General features: G+C 37.2%; 1 protein-coding gene across 6 annotated transcripts in view; it reads right to left on the bottom strand.

The window, feature by feature from the left end:
- Nucleotides 1-17,616, bottom strand: part of RGS7 (regulator of G protein signaling 7) — a 524,234-nt gene that overhangs the window by 134,493 nt on the left and 372,125 nt on the right. For all 6 annotated transcript variants that reach the window (XM_062210668.1, XM_062210671.1, XM_062210673.1 and 3 more), the window contains one exon: nucleotides 12,209-12,259. In XM_062210668.1, coding sequence (XP_062066652.1) covers nucleotides 12,209-12,259 — 51 coding nt within the window. The remainder of the gene's footprint in view (nucleotides 1-12,208; nucleotides 12,260-17,616) is intronic.

Raw genomic sequence — 17,616 nt, 5'->3', positions numbered from 1 at the left:
GCACACAGAAACCCACGACTACCAAGGCTACACAACTTTTCAGGGATGCATCCAGCAGAGGAAGAGCCAAAAGTCAAGTTTTCTGAGGCAGACAAGTAACCGCTCCCTCCAGTCTGAAAATCCAACACTCCTTTGTAAGCACATTTAGTAGGGTCAATATTAAGGGAGACCTCTTTTAAACATGTATTTTAGGTCTGAAGAGCAGTTACTGATAGAAAATGATGCAAACCACAATCTGAGCATTTGCCTCATGTGTAATGGAGTTAATCAGGATTCTACATGGTGGGCAAATGTACCCTAACAGGCCCCAAGGCACAGGTATTAGTCAACACAGCAGGAGCCGGGAAATTCTGCATAATTCAAGAGTTTCCAACCAACTGCAATTTAAAAAAAATCATTTTGATCTTATTAGATGTGATGACTCCCTCAATTTAAGGGGAATTTTCAACATTTCAAAAATCATATTCTGTGTTACAATTGTGACTCCTTAGACTCATTATTTTTAAAAAGGTGATTTCTTTATTGCTAAGACAGTAATCTGTATGCACAGTTTGTGATTGAATGATTGTGAAGAGCTGGGTACACTCCTATCACAGTAGGACCATGTTTACATTACAATGCTTCTGTCTGCTCTCTTCTCATGCTCTCTGCACTGTGGTAGCCAGCTTTTACTATCAGTCTTTGTTATAACAAAATGAAAAGCTTCATGAAATATGTAATAAAAATAGAACGAGTAGCATTGTTCTTAACTCAAATATATATACAGAAAAAATATTGAACTCATTCTACAACTGTGAAAAAAATAATGTCTTATCTTTAATAAAAGATAAGGGAGCTTAACTTCTCAGGCAGCTCTTACAGATTGTCTGAGACCCCTTCTGAATAGCAGATTTAATCACCTATAGATGCCTGTCCTGTTCTGAGTGACAGTCCTAATGAATAGGCATATTTTTAGTTGATAGTCTGTGCTCTAGGCCTCATTAAATTTAGTAAGTCCTGTTTACTTTCTTTTTTCTTTCCATTCTTATTTTTTCCATCCTTTTCCAAAAGGTTGTTTATATCCCAGTTCTTTCTCAAGACAAAAATCCAAGTTGGTTTATAAGAAAGTGAAGATCCAGAAAAAAGAAAAAAAGAAAATACACTAGTTACCTACCAGAAGAATTAGGCAATGTCATAGGATTGTTGCTCTTTTCCATCTGTCTTGGGATAATTTTCACTTTGGTTTTGGCAGGGGATATTGTAGAAATATTAGCTTCTGTTGTAATAGGAAATGTTCCTCAGTAGAATTAAATAAAGAATTAAAAGTCCATTGAAGTCTGACTTTATTAGGCTTGCTCAAGTTATACAAGAGAAAAGATGGAAGCTCTAATTAGATTTCCAGCTGTTTTTGGCGTTTTCCTTAAGAGTAGGCAAGTCCAACAAGTAAAACATAAAAATTAAGCCAATCAGGTAAAAATGAGAGACATCACAAAACTCTACAAATGCCATCTATAGACATGTGGCTGGTCAAGACAAACCAAAATAAGGAACTAGGAGGATTAGATCACACACGGGATTTCTACCAAGCAGTGTCTGTTGGAATCATGTCCAATCTATGAGCTGTGAATTTCAGCTTTACTCCTCAGATCCCAGGGACATCATCTGTAACGTATAGAGCTGAAATATTCAGGTTTTGAAACCAAATATACCTGAGTTTGAAATCTGCTTCTTTCTCTTATTAGTTTCATGAGACTTAAATTTTTCCATACCACCTACTTCATGAAGTCTCTCTCTCTCTCTCTCTCCTTGAAGACTGAATGATATATGTGAAATTCTCAACTTCATGGTAGACACATAGATAGCATTCAGTAAATATGAATTTCTCACTCTCATTAGACTTAAAAACTAAATAGGAGGAAAATATATTGCATATGGTACCTTAGGCACCCAATAATTTCATATATGATAGTTATTTTTCACTGGAAGTGCAATGTAGCAATAGAGTTGAAAAGTGAAGGCAGTCTGAAGTTCAAAACAGAATCAGATTCTATCAACAGGAAAAATGTCTGGCCTGAAAGAATGGTAAGTATGCACGGGGTAATACCCCAATTTTATCAATGAAAACTTCAATTACAGACTTCATGAAGATTGTTCAGTACATTCTGGGTTTAGAATTTTAGTTGTATAGAGTACCTACATTATTATACTAGTCAAGGAAAGCAAAGTCATTTGTTCTATACATTTATTAAATACATGCAGTACTTAAATGCAAATGACAAACCAAAAGAAAGCTTCCTTGTGATGGTAAATATACAAGAGATCATTACTTGAAAAAATTGGAGTAGTATATAGTCTGTCTGATTGTCTTTGTCCTTCCAAAATTCACACATTAAAACATAATCCCCAAATAGATTAAAATCAGAGATGAAAATAGGGACATTAAGACTGACAATTCAGAAATACAAAAGATTGTCAGAGAATACTATGAACAATTAGATGGCAAAAAATTCAGTATCCTAGAAGAAATGGACAAGTTTCCGGACACACAACCTTACCAAGATTGAATCATAATACCCAAACAGACCAATAATGAGAAGCAAGACTGAATCTGTAATAAAAATTCTTCAGGGTCAGTGCTGTGGCATAGTAGGCTAAGCCTCCACCTGCAGCATTGGCATCCCATATGGGTGCCAGTTCATGTCCTGGTTGCTCCTCTTCTGATCCAGCTCTCTTCTTATGGCCTGGGAAAGCAGTAGGAGATGGCCCAAGCGCTTGGGCCCCTGTACCCACACAGGAAATGCAGAAGACGCTCCCGGTGCCTGGCTTTGAATCAGCCCAGCTCCAGCAGTTGCCGCCATTTTGGGAGTGAACCAGTGGATGGAAGACCCCTCTCTCTGTCTCTCCCTCTATCTGTAACTCTGCCTCTCAAATAAATAAATAAAATCTAAAAGAAAGAAGAAGGAAAGAAAAAGAAAGCAAGCTAGCTAACCACCAATGTGAAGGCGAAATCCTCACTTAAGTAACAAGGGTACAGATTCGGTGAGTGGCATTAGAGCTTTTTTTATAAGAGGTCCTAGAGAATTCCTTCTCCCCTCCAGCATGAAAGGTCACAGGGGGAAGGAAGATGGCTGTCTAAGGACTGGTAAGCAGGCTCTCACTATACACCAAAGCTATACTCCATGCTTAGGCCTTGGCTATTAAAGCTTCCAGAACAGTGCGAAATAAATATTTGTGCTGTTTGAGCCACTTAGTCTATTACATTCTTTAATAACAGCCTGAATGGACATAGATGGGTATCAACAGAATGTATGCAAAAAGGAATTGTTTCTTTTCTGAGAAGCTAATAACACACTAAATGAATACACAAAGAAAATTACTGCCCTTAACTCATGTGAAATAATTAGAACAACATTAAGATTCCCTGAGTAGACATAAAATTTTGGCTGTAGTAGCAGGTGTATGGTTTGGTAGCAAGTGCCCAAAGGTGTTCGGATTTTTCTCTACTATTTATAATACAAAATATATATTGTTAAGGTGAATGTTTGGGTAACATTTATTGTCTTAAAACTCCATCAAATTAATTAATCTTGTCAAAGGCTATGTGATAGTTCTGACCTATGACTTCTTGCATATTTTCAGTATTAAATGATGCCCTAACAACCCTGAGTACTTTCATACAAGGATTTAATATTGCTACACAAATAACAAAGGGCTTACTTTAATTATTTCATATTGTCACAACGGCCTACAGAATGAAAAATAAAATATGTATTTTATAGGATCAAAGACTCTTGATAATTACTTTCAAGGATGTTTTAAATGTTTCCATCTTCCCTGTACCCAAAACAGATTGTTTTCTGAAACAATATGAACAACATACAGTAAAAATGTCTTTTATTTTACCTATAATACATATGACTTGAAATATGTAGGAAATGGTTATAACAAAAAGCTCTACCTAGCACATAAACACAACATCAATACCAAGAAAATAAATTATTTTATCACAAAATATGGCATATAATGTGCCATCTATGCAGACTGCCCCTATCATGGCTACCAACCAATTTTAAAATAAAATATGGACATTTGGCACAGAAGCTAAGATGCCAGTTGGGATGCCCACATCCCATACCAAAAAGTGCTTGAGTTTGAGTTCTGGCCCCATTTCTGATTCCAACTTTGTGTTCCCCAGTAGTTGTGTCCCCGCCACTTGCATGAGAGACCCATGTAAAATGGGGTTCCTGGCCTTGGCTCTGACTAGGCCCAACCTTGCTGTTCTGGGCATTTAGGAAATGAACCAATGGATGGGAGAGTCTCTCTCTCTCTCTCTCTCTCTCTCTCTCTCTCTCCTCCCTTTTACTAACAAATTAAATTTAAAAACTGAAAAGAATCCAGGGCCAGTGCCGCGGCTCACTTGGCTAATCTTCTGCCTGTGATGCCAGCATCCCATATGGGTGCAGGGTTCTAGTCCTGGTTGGGGCGCTGGACTCTGTCCTGGTTGCTCCTCTTCCAGTCCAGCTCTCTGCTGTGGCCCAGGAGTGCAGTGGAGGATGGCCCAAGTGCTTGGGCCCTGCACCCACATGGGAGACCAGGAGAAGCACCTGGCTCCTGGCTTCGGCTCAGCGCAGTGCACTGGCCATGGCGGCCATTTGGGGGGTGAACCAAGGGAAAAAAAAAAAGGAAGACCTTTCTCTCTATCTCTATCTCTCTCTCACTGCCTGTCAAAAAAAAAAAAAAAAGGAAAAGAAAGAAAAGAATCTAGTTCTGAAATAATTTTTCAAAAAGCAGCAGATACAGATACAAGAACAGCAGGTACATCAGGGAAGTGAAGTCCTACTTCAAGGCTTTCATGTGACTTTGCAAACTCACTAGTTTCTCTCTGTTGATTTTTGAACTGGAAATAGATAAAATGTCTGGTTATTTCATAATATTGATGCAATAATCAGGTAAAATAATCTATTTAAAATGACTTGGAAAACTTTTCAAGCATAAAACATTATCAAGAATAACAGAGACAGATTATACTTTATCAGTTCTAGAGCCTGCTTGTATCCCTAGGGCTATGATCTCATGGGCAGTCTGATCAATCCATGGAAGATAAAGGCCATCTGAAATGGAGTCTGATTAAATTAACTAAACAGGATTTAGTGCTCTTTCTTGAGAGGACCTGTGGCAGCCCTAGGAGGCAGATAACAGACTGTATAATAGTGGGCACAGTGGATTGATTTGATTAATTCAGCAGCAATTAAGGTACTCAACTGTATGTCAAGTTGTTGATACCCAAGTTGTCTGATGATATGTAGGAAAAAGATCTTACTAATCTGCCTGAATTTCTATTTTCCCTGGTGTTTCTACAACAGGCATTGCTTCTAGAGGAATAAATTTTTGTACCTATTTAAAATTCAGGGTTATGGAGGCCGTTACACTCAGTGAAATAAGCCGAGCACTTTAAGAAAAGGACTGTACGGTCTCCCTCAAGTGTGGAACATGTATAAGCTGATCTCACAGAAGAGTAAAATAGTGAGAGTGAGAGATGGGGAAAAGTTCATGAATGTGTACTAAGTTATAGTTAGATAGCAGTGTTCTATTACAAAGTAGGATGACTACTGATGATAACATACTTTATATGTCTCTAAAAAAAGAAAGAAAACTAGAGATTCTGAATGCTTTCAACATAAAGTAATGTTAGGTATTTCAAGAGAAAAATATATTTACCCTGATTTAACATTATATAGTATACCCACATATGGAAACATCATATAGTCCATGATAAATATGCATAATATTTATGTCACTCAAAAATAAATAAAATTACATTCTATCCTATGTAAATCAACTTTTAGCTTGAATCAGTATTCTATCTGCATTTTACATCATTTCTTTTATGTTGGTTTTAAATTACATGAAGAATATTTCATCTAAAATTTCCTTCTTCTTCCTTTCCCTCATCTACTTAGAAGAATACAACTGAATCATTGGTTACACAGACTTGATGTCACTTCATTGAATTCCCATTAGTAAAAAAAAAAAATCAAGTAATTATTGGGAAGTGATTATGCTTGGAATTTCCCACAACCACTGGAGAGAATGTGTGTCCTCTGCCACTATTTTGCTTATATGCAACTCAAGTGGAGACCAACATATGAGAAGTAAAAAATAAAATTAGGTAGCAAACGGAGTAGTATCCAATTAAATATTCTTGTTGTTCTTAAGAAAAGGCAATTGGGAGCTGAATTTTGGAGGAAAAGGTTCATGTCTGTGTTTGAAAGGTGCTATAAAATTACATGTGATATTCTCCCTGATTAATATGACATGATATTAGACAAAAAAACAGGTTTCCCATGGAAAAAAACTGAACAGATTCCAGAGGTCCAAATCTAAAGATGGTAGGACACCATGAAAAGCAGTGTTAAAGGTAGAGGAAACACAGATGCAGGAGACTACTGCAGCAGTTTATTCATACACCTGCATCCATGTATCCTTCCCTCTATTGCCTTTGGATTTTTACTTGGAATCTTCCACTGGTGGATGAGCAACAGTGAACATGACATAAGCAGAAACTCATGTCATGCTTGGAATCTTAGAGCACCATAGTAATGAAGCAATCTGACCAGGCTGAAGGATGAGAGAATGAGAAACATCTAGCTGACGGCCTCCCAAGTGCCATATGCCACAAATCTGAGATCATCCACCCACCAGCTGGCTGGAGTGTGTCAGAACAGAGAGCAAAGCAGGAAACACGCGAACAGACCCAGGTGGGAAGAGGTGATCAGCTGATCCACAGAATCATGAGCTAAATAAACTGATTGTTCATGTTCATCTGCAAAGATATGGGGTGGTTCATCATATTGCAAAAGCTAATTGATAGAACAGGACAATTTTTCAGGCAATGAGAAAAACAAGAAACAAAATTATCACCAAGAAAAGAGCATCAGTTCTTTGCTTCACACAAAGAGAACTGGGGACCCAGAAAGACCACACTACAGGAACAACTATGTCATGTGTTTGGGCAAAAGAGCCTTGGATAGCCTTGGATGGAATCTCATACCATAGGACAGTAAGAGTGCAGGATAATTACGTTCATGCAACTGAGAGTGAAACAGAAAATAACATAGGACATTAGGAAACACGGGACACTTTCTCAGTTTGAAAATAGAAATATACCCTAGGGGCTTTGGAAATACAACACTTGCCCAGCTGTTCCTTCACAATAAGCCTGGCCAAAGAAAGAATGCTAAAACACAGGGAGCAGCTCTGGGAACAGGGAACATTATGGGAGCAACTGGGTAGACCACCAACTGCAGATGTTGGTGATAGATAATACACTTCCCAGTGAGTGTGTGATGGTAAGTGTTCTATGTCATATTGGGTAGACTCCTGTATTTAAATATTCATTGTTAAACACATCTGGGTGTTGTTGAAAAGGTATTTTAGATGAGATTAAAGTTTAAATCAACAGACTTTGAGTAAAGTTGATTGTTCTCCATGACGTAGTAACAACTTCAATCCATCAGATGAAAGTTTTAGAGAAAAACAAAACAGACTTCCTCCGAGGAAGAGGGAAATTGTCTCAAGAATGCCTTAAACTTCAACTCTTGCCTAGGTCTCCAGTCTGCTAGGGTGCTCTGAAAATTTCAGATTTGTCTGTCCACACATTTGTGTGAGTGAGCCAATTCCTTAAAATCTCCTCTCTACACACACACACACACACACATCTTGGTTCTGTTTTTCTGCAGAAACCTGAAGAGTATAGAGCATAATGTGTATATGTGTTTACTAGGGTTTCAATTCTTTTTTGCAAACCCATACCCCTATCCAACAATGGATGTACCTCAATTTTCAACTCTGTCAAATCATAGTCATTGTGTTTAAACTATCAACTACAGTCTATAAGACCAATGAAATTGATTCTGTATTTTGCATTTATATATAAATATAAACACAATATATACCTTCTAGATTCTTAGTGAAATGGTTAAAAGGCACTGATAAAAATGTCAACTTCTGGCATGATGGCAACCAAAGGTTTGTAACTATCAATGCTACACACAAATTGAAACTTGCATTGGAGCTAAAATTAGGGAAAGGTACCAAAGCACATGCCTCCAAAGTCTATCACTGTACAATAGAAGGGATCAGACTGCAGAGCTCTCCTGAGACAACACCACAGTGCTAAGCAGAAAAGATTCTAAGTAGATTAGCAACAAACCTCCAAAGCCAGGCAGAGAAAGGCAGTATATGGGAAAGAAGGCAGCACACTACTTTGGATGGATGCCATTCATTACAAGAGATCAGCAATACCAAAAGCAGTGGAAGTAGGGTGACAATAAAATTGCAAATATGAATAGTTTTCTTCCACAGTGGACAGCTATTATGAGAGAGGAAACCAAGCGTGCATCGTGGTCTGCTGGGCAACCAACAAAAATGAATATAGGACAGAAACGCATCACTGTGAAACTGTCACACTCAAAGACAATACGATATTGAAATGAAACTAAAGCTAAGGCTAGGATCGCTTAAAGTTGCATCTCACAGCTAGCACCGTGGCTCACTTGGCTAATCCCCCACCTGCGTCGCTTGCACCCCGGGTTCTAGTCCCAGTTGGGACACCGGATTCTGTCCTGGTTATTGACCAGATAGATGGATTCTTCTTGGATAACCTATTTACATAGTTTCTCACTTTTGCAGCTGGAGCTAGAATACCATTTAATAAAAATTTGCAATGATATGTTAGCATCTCAACAGAATGAGTATAGCAGGGAGTGAGATGCAACTTTTTTTTTTTTTTTTTTTTTTTGACAGGCAGAGTTAGACAGTGAGAGAGAGACAGAGAGAAAGGTCTTCTTTCCGTTGGTTTACCCCCAAAATGGCCGCCACGGCCGGCGCGCTGTGCCAATCAGAAGCCAGGAGCCAAGTGCTTCCTCCTGATCTCCCATGTGGGTGCAGGGCCCAAGCACTTGGGCCATCCTCCACTGCACTCCCAGGTCACAGCAGAGAGCTGGACTGGAAGAGGAGCAACTGGGACAGAACCGGTGCCCCAACCGGGACTAGAACCCGGGGTGCTGGCATCACAGGTGGAGGATTAGCCAAGTGAGCTGCGGCGCCAGCCAATTTTTAACAATATCTGCCATGTGCTCTTAAAATTATTAACGTGAAATGACATGATAAATAAAATAAGAGCTGAAAGATAACTTACTAGATAACACATGATTGGAAGAGAACTTGCTAAATGGCAGGTAGAAATAAATAGATTGGAGAAAATAAAGATAATGAAAAGTTAAGCATATAGTAACAGATATATCCCTATCAGCTGAAAGGACTGTGAATAAAATAAAAATGAATGCTTATGTGTATAGACTGAAAAAGTTAATCAATCTAGAATGAAGTATTTGGAGAAGAGAGAAAACAATTAAAAAGAGGAAGATTATATTCAAGGGGTAGAATAGACTAACATACATCAGTAAATTTTGTTTCAAAGAATAAAGTAGAAAAAAACAAATAGGCAAATAAGTAGGTACAATGACTACAAAAGAAGTTCAAAAATAACTACAATTGTTAATAGTTTCTGAGCCACTACCTTGGAAAAGATTCAGTAACCACTAGCTTCTTTGTATTACTTACTAAATCCTTCAGAAAGTACTATGTAATAGATGTCATTACTGTATTCATTTTATGACTGAAGAAAATGATGCATATATAAAGTAATAGAAAATAATTTGTTCAACTGAAAAAAATTAACAAATCATTCACCAAACATTATAAGTGAACAACAAAATAAACAGTAAAATAAATATGGCCTTCTTGTATATTGAATTTGAGAGAAAGGGCATTATAAGTATCTAGCCAGAACAAAAAAAAAAGCTTAAAATAGCATACATGTACATATGTACAGGCATATATAAAGAAATTTAATATTTTTCACATTTTTCAGAATATGAAAGGCACGAGCACAATAAATCAATTTACTATAGTTCTTTAAAGTGGAAAGTTTATCTCTTCTACTCAATAGCTAGCCAAGATGTTAAGACATACACAGGCCACAAATGATACTGGCAAATATTCAAAGGCTCAGAAATAAAAAAAAGAAAGTCGTTTAATTCTGGGAAAATGCTAGAGTTTACGAATGAGTTAGTTAAAATACCTTTTTAATGACCTATTTGTTTATTTGAAAGGTAGAGTGACAGAGAGGGACACACACACACACACACACAGACATATTTTCCATCTACTAGTTCACTTCCCAAATGGCTACAAGAGCCAGGGCCCAGCCAGGCCAAAGCCAGGAGCCAGGAATTCCATGTAGGTTTCTGACATGGGAGGCAGGTTCTCAAGTCTTTGGCCCATATCCACTGCGTTCCCAGGTGCATTAGCAGGGAGCTGGTTCAGAGGGAGAGGAGCTGAAACTTGAATAGGGACCCCAACATGAGATGTGGATGTCCCAAGTGGTATGGCTTAACACACTGCACCACAAAAAAATATTTTTTGAAAATAATAAGGGGTGAGCAACAGGCATAGTGATTAAGACTCTGTTTATGATCCGAACATCCCTTATAAAAAGTGCTTGAGTTTGATTCCACACTTTGTTCCCAATTTCAGTATCCTGTTGATGTGCACCCTGTAAAGCAGCAGGTTTTTATTCAGAGTAATCATTGATGATTAGGAATGCTTAGGATTTGGTATAGAAATCATTGAGTTTTACAAACTCTACACATTGAAAACCAACTTTTCAACCTGTCATAACTATCTCTTTATATACCTTCTTTAAGGAAACTAAGAAGCTTTTTTTAAAAATGTTGAGCAAAAAAAAAGTAAGCTTTTCATACACATTACAGCTAAAATGACATCTCACATAATTACAGACAATGAGTATTTCTTACTAGCTATTATGCATGTAAATATTTTTCTGGTTTCTCAGACTATCATTTAATAACACATTTTGTCTTTAAGATACAAAGATAAACCTTCTTACACATCCACTTCACTCTTTGATATGTAATATTTTTTCAGATCAATAGTTCTCTGGGTATCAGTCATTGTGACAATCTATTTGTTTAGCTCTGGGTTCACTGTTGATTGCTGTAGTTTACAAAATTCACACTAGTGAGATATAAACTGTAAGAATGTAGCTTCTAATCCTCATAATTATATCTTATTTTCACTTAGTAATACTATGATATTGGCAATAGCACTCATCATTACTTGTTTTTAATCCCATTTAATCTGCTAGGAAAAGTTAAAAATGTAAAAGCTCAGGCACCAAATGACTAGGAGTGTACATAAGCCTTTATGTATACAGTTTCAGCTGCATTTTTCTATGGCATGGTATTAAGAAGCTACCTAAAAAGGAGGAAACAGTAAAAACCTTATACCTTGAATTCCTTTTATTTCTAAATGATCCTAAATTGATAATATGCAGAGTCAGAAGCAAAACACATGCTAAATTCCTGTCTAATCAATAGAATAGTGTACTGTATAAGTTAGTGCACTGATGTTCTTCTCTGCTGTGCCATTTTCAATAATTATAATCTGTTTTTCATAAGGTATTTTTTCTTTTGCTTCTCAGCTTTTTATTTTCTCTAAATGATATACGTCTCATTTTTATTCCAGTGATGTGAGTTTTTGCTGCATAAAAAGTGTTTTACATTACATTTGAAAAAAGTCATTAAATATCTAATATATGGGAATTTGTTCCAGGCAATGCAAAAATGTGAGCCGGCTCTCCTGCTGCAGAATAAACAGAATGATTAAGTTCATGACTTACAGAAGAGCATTAAAAACCACACACACACTCTACCACACTGCTGTGTCTACATGATAGAAGAATCAGAATTACATGTAACACTGTCTCAAAAATAGGGTTCAAGCAAAAGTATACATTAATGATCTTTATTTCCAAGTATCTTATAAAGGGAAATTTCATTGCTCATAGTCACTGTTATATGTAGAATTATTCATGGACACATATACATATATATATATAATAACTACCAATCACCTGTGTCTAATACAAGATGGGGCACTTAATATGTAAAAACGTATAAAAACATATTAACTTATGGTTTAATATGTTAACTGCCATAAAATTTGTATAAATGCTACCAACATAATTCAAATGCAATGATAATTTAGGATATTTACTTGCTTGCCATATTAAATGTCCCCAAGAAAGCATATTTCTTAAAAACATAAAGAAAAAAATCCAACAATGGGAAAGTGATTCATTTACCTGGATCTTCTATAGTTAAGTTCTTTATTAACCACTGAACAATGTCTGACCCTAGAAAGAGAAAAACACAAACATATATGAATATTTTGTTTACTCATGTGAACTTTAAGAACTGCCCATTTTTGGTACTCACATTTATAAGAATTGTTCTGATTGTTAGAAAAACAGGATCTTTTACAGATAAAGAACTGAAAACATTGAGTGAGAATATTTTTTCAGTAAGGCAAGATGCAAACTAGTAAATTATTAAATACAAAATATTTAAACACAAACAAGGTTTTAAAACACTACTAGCAGACAAAGCAATTAATTCACTAAATAAATGTTTAACTCATCCCAAGTTTTTAATTCTGACAATATTTCAATTACATTTATTTCAAAGTTATCCCAAATGGTATATTTCTTGCTCAGCTTAACTTTTACAGGTCTCTTCTTTCTAGGAAAATGGGACATAATGGGTTATTGTATTATGGCATGACCAATATTGATAGAGTGGTTTCTGTCTCATTTATGGTTGTCCCTGTCTCTTCTTTGCATCTACTTGTCACCCAAACCAAATTTGTTTTTTGTTTTTGAATGCCCCTTTGCCTCAAACCTCTGTGTCATATAGTATTACGCTCACAAGCTGAAATGTCTTTTCATTACTTTCAAGACACTCAAGATTCATTGATACTATACAGCTTTTGCTCACTTTTGCCCATGAAATTTTCAACACTCCCCTTGGAACTTCACTTGAATCTGCACAGTATCATATTGTTGTGTTGGTTACTCTATGTCATAGCTGTCTATTCAATTAAAGCCCTAAAGTAAGCACCTTGAAGCAAGGCATTGAATTCATCTTTAATATTTTTGGGCAAGTGAGTACTTAATATGTGATGAGTAAAAAAAGTGAATATGTTTCCACTTCATGTAGAAGAGATGAGAGAGGGTCTGAGAAAATACAATATTCAAATACATAATTTTGAAAGTGCCAATGTAAAAGTTACAAGCTGGAAAACAATAAATAGAAATCATTTATTGCACGCTTTCTGTATACTGGTGCTGGGAATAGTGGGAACTTTAATGTAATGAGTTCAGAGTGCTTTTCAGCAGACCTTGAACTCAAGGCTAAAGAGTCTGATGGTTTTCTTTTATCAGGCAGAGAAAGAGACATGCAATGTTTTTCAACAAAAATGACATTATGAAAGCAAGTTTAAAGGATTTTAGTAGCAATATATGTAGAGTGCTTTGGGTTAGGCAAGGAAAAAGTGAGGCAATCAAGATTTCTACTGATTCTTATCCAGGATTCAAGGAATTAGGTCCTTCTGTAGTTCAGTGTAAAATAAAGAGAAACAAAATAAACAACTTGTTACAGGATATATAACAAATTGAGCATAGGGGTGGCAAATACCAGAGGACAAAAGGGAGGTCAATGTCCCTAGGGTAGAGGACTGGATGAATAGAGGGCTGCAATTATGAGCAGAAATTGTAGTTTTAGGAAGAGGTTGATTGGCTTGAATTATTCAATTTTTTTCAATTTGGTTTTCATCATAATTCATGTCTATCTAAAATTGTAAAAATATACATGTGAATTGTTATGTATGCAAAGTAAGCTATTACATGTATACATGAATGAAATTCCAATGTGAACTGAGATTCTACTGATTCCATTTCAATCACCATTGGAGATTGGCTAAACTTGCTACCTATTTACCTCAGAGATCTGGAATATGCATTATGTTTACATTGGCAAAATGATCCTAGCTGTTTCAGCTGAAATAGTTCAACATAAATGTCAAAATAAACTTAATTATAAAACTTGTCAATCATGTTCTGAAACTTATGGAAACACACAAATATTAATTTCAATATTCATTCATCTTTAAAATACTTCAAGTATTGAATGTAAATGGTATTCTTTCATAGCTGTTCCTTTTACAGTTGCCATAGATTTAAATGCATGTGAGAAGACTGACTTATCCAGGTAGTAAAGGAAATTTCACAAAAGCAGTTTTGAGGTAGGAAGGAAAGGAGCCCATGCAAAAGAGTGTGGGCATGTTGTGTTCATCCTTACATTCTAAGTGGTTTTGAGGCATGATCTTCCCTTTATAAAAGGCAAAGTGGAAGTCACTTTGTCAAACATATATGCAATGTTGCTTTACCAAAACTGACCACAGGTGCCCAAATCTTATGCACTACCTCCAGGTACTCCACTCATTTTCATGATTGCACATCTATTGGAGAACATTGATCAGTCTTCAGAAATTTTCCATTCTTTTCAAGGAAGACAAACATTGGTTGTAGGACTACATTTTTTTAATTGAGAAATAATTTTTACAATTTTTTGAGAAATTAAAATCTTTCTCCCACTCACTTTCAAAAAGAAAATATAAAGAGGCTAAATTTGAAATTACTTTTCATCCAAGGAATAGGAACCTTTCTTTCCTAGACTAGATTTGGATATTTCTATCACAGGTGTATGTTCATTACATCTCTGAAAGTGTCAATTTAATTGGAGTTGATTAGCTGCCAGTTTCATGACTGCTGTTTCTTGACCACTGAGGTCTTTTGTAGTCTGGCCTCCTGTAGATAAAACGTACTGAGATGTGTAAGCACAGAATCTACCCCATTTCCTGGTAACATCCAATACAGAGCAAAGCTCTGCTTCTTCAAATCCTCTTCAAGATTACCAAAGCCCAAACCCTAGAGTCTTTTTAATAGCCTGTTGCTCAAATTCTCTATGGCAGCCCTTGTGAGCATTCTCCTTCATTGCAATGAGTAATAAAATAATTTTTTCAACTATAAGTATATTCCTAGTGGTCTTAGGCTACAGGACATTGGCATATTCAAGTGAAAAACTACTGCTATCTAAGATTAATACCATAACAGCAATAACAACAAAGAAATTTGAGATTCTGCATTAATACTACTTTGATCATAAGGCACAACCTTTGAGGGGCATGTGAAAACATAAACATATAAGTCCTCCAAGATGGTGGAATAGGGAGGGAGCGCATTGATAGTCCGGGAAAAGGTAGTTTAATAAAAGTGGAGTTACTGTAGTTTCAGGGAAGAGTTAGGGAAAAACTGCAGAGGAAACTCTTCTGGAACTAGTGGGACATGGTGGACCTACGTGGAGGGCATGGGGACCCACGGCATGGGACCCCAGCCACTGAGTCTATGCACCAGCGCTGGAAAGGGAGGTGAGGTGTAACCTCAGTAGCCCGAGACACTGGTGGGAAAGCAGCAGGAAGAACCTAGAGGGAACAAAGCTGGAAGCCCCATGGGGGAAAGTTCACCAGACTAACTAGAGGAGAGAAAAAAATAAATAAAAGGGACCAGTACAGACATGATTCTCTCTTTCCACTCACCTTACAAAGGCAAGCAAGACAAAGAATAGGTGCCATTTTGGACATACGTAAAAGCTGTGCCCCCTAAGGGCTGCGCCCACCCACAGCCAAGCAGACAAACCTACTCTGGTGGGGAGAAATAACAGGAGGTTAAGACCTAGTGAATATGTGGATCTTATGAACTGAGACTGTGAAAAAAAAACTGAGGGTGTGTGAGAGAACTCACGGAGTGCCTGAGACATGAGTACCCGGGGGGTGGGGGGGGTCACAGTCACGTGTGAAGAGTTCAGGGTTACAGCCTCACATCCAAAATTATACAGTGAGCACGAATCAAAGACTGGTGAAAAGCATGCAAGGAGGCAGCAGCAGAACCGGAGAGCCGGGATGGAGGAGGGTCTGCCAGCCTAAGCGTGCTGGCAGTGATGCGCTGCTGGAGTGAGTGTGCAGATCCAGACCAGTGTCTGACCACACAGCCGAACCCTCCGTCCTCTTTTCATCCGGGATAAATTTGTCCTCCTTGGGTGTGGTCCACCTCAGGGTGATCAGGGAAGGCTTCCACAGAGTGACAGCAGTGAGCAGGGGGATCAGCTATTCGGGGGGGGGGGGGGAAGATGCCACAAATTCGGTAACCTTGGCAACCTGGTGGGAGATTGCAGGGGAATCTGAGTTTACACTGAGGACTGCACAGATCCTTTGTGTGGTCCTTGGGACAGAGCAAATGAATATTATACCCACAGGGGCCAGCACGCAGACACTGACTGCCTTCAAGGAGAATAGCTCAGCTGGGCAGAATTACTTCCCTCCTGAGTTAATAAAAAAAAGAGAGAGAGAAAATTTACCATGCCAAAACTGGGTGTGTCACCTTTGGTACACCCTTAACCCTGAAGAACTGAACATAATTCTCTGGCCACACCCATCACAAGACAAAGAGGGGCACTATATAATGATTAAGGGATCAATTCAACAGGAAGATGTAACTATTATAAATATATATGCACCTAATTACAGGGTACCAGTTTATTTAAAATATATGTTAAGGGACTTAAAGGGAGACTTAGATTCCAATACAATAGTACTGGGGACTTCAATACTCCACTCTCAGAAATAGACAGATCAACAGGACAGAAGATCAACAAGGAAACACCAGATTTAATCGACACTATAACCCAAATGGATCTAATAGGTATCTACAGAACATTCAATCCTACATTTAAAGACTTTACATTCTTCTCAGCAGTGCATGAAACCTTCTCAAGGACTGACCACATACTAGGCCATAAAGCAAGTTGCAGCAAATTCAAAAGAATTAGAATCATACAATGCAGCTTCTCAGACAACAGTGGAATGCAGTTGGAAATTAGCAACTCGGGAATCCCTAGAGCATATGCAAACACATGGAGACTGAACCACATGCTCCTGAATGAACAATGGGTCATAGAAGAAATCAAAAGTGAAGTCAAAAACTTTCTGGAAGTAAATGAGGTAACAACACAACATATCAAAACTTACGAGATACGGCAAAAGCAGTGTTGAGAGGAAAGTTTATAGCAATAGGTGCCTACATCAAGAAAGGCACCAAATAAATGAGCTTTCAATGCATCAAGGATCTAGAAAATCTGCAGCAAACAAGACCCAAATCTAGTAGGAGAAGAAAAATAATTAAAATCAGAGAAGAAATCAACAGGATTGAATCCAAAAAAGCATTACAAAAAATCAGCCAAACAAAGAGCTGGCTTTTTGAAAAACTAAACAAACTTGACACACCATTGGCCCAACTAACTAAAAAAAAGAAAAGACCCCAATCAATAATATCAGAGATGAAAAAGGAAATGTAACAACACACATCACAGAAATAAAAAGAATCATCAGAAATTACTACAAAGAGTTGTATGCCAGCAAACAGGAAAATCTATCAGAAATGGATAGATTCCTGGACACATACAACCTAAATGCTGTGAAGTAAGCAAGTGCCTCTTGTTGGTTGATGAGTTTATAATTTTAAACATGGCAACTTAAAGTCTTTTGTCATCCACAGTTATATATGATTTGCTGCTCATAAATATAAAGTGTTGTTGGTTC

The sequence above is a fragment of the Lepus europaeus genome, chromosome 14 (genome assembly GCF_033115175.1).
Source record: "Lepus europaeus isolate LE1 chromosome 14, mLepTim1.pri, whole genome shotgun sequence".
Taxonomy (NCBI): Eukaryota; Metazoa; Chordata; class Mammalia; order Lagomorpha; family Leporidae; genus Lepus; species Lepus europaeus.
Note: the sequence above shows the minus strand (reverse complement) of the source record. Positions and strands in the feature narration are given on the sequence as shown.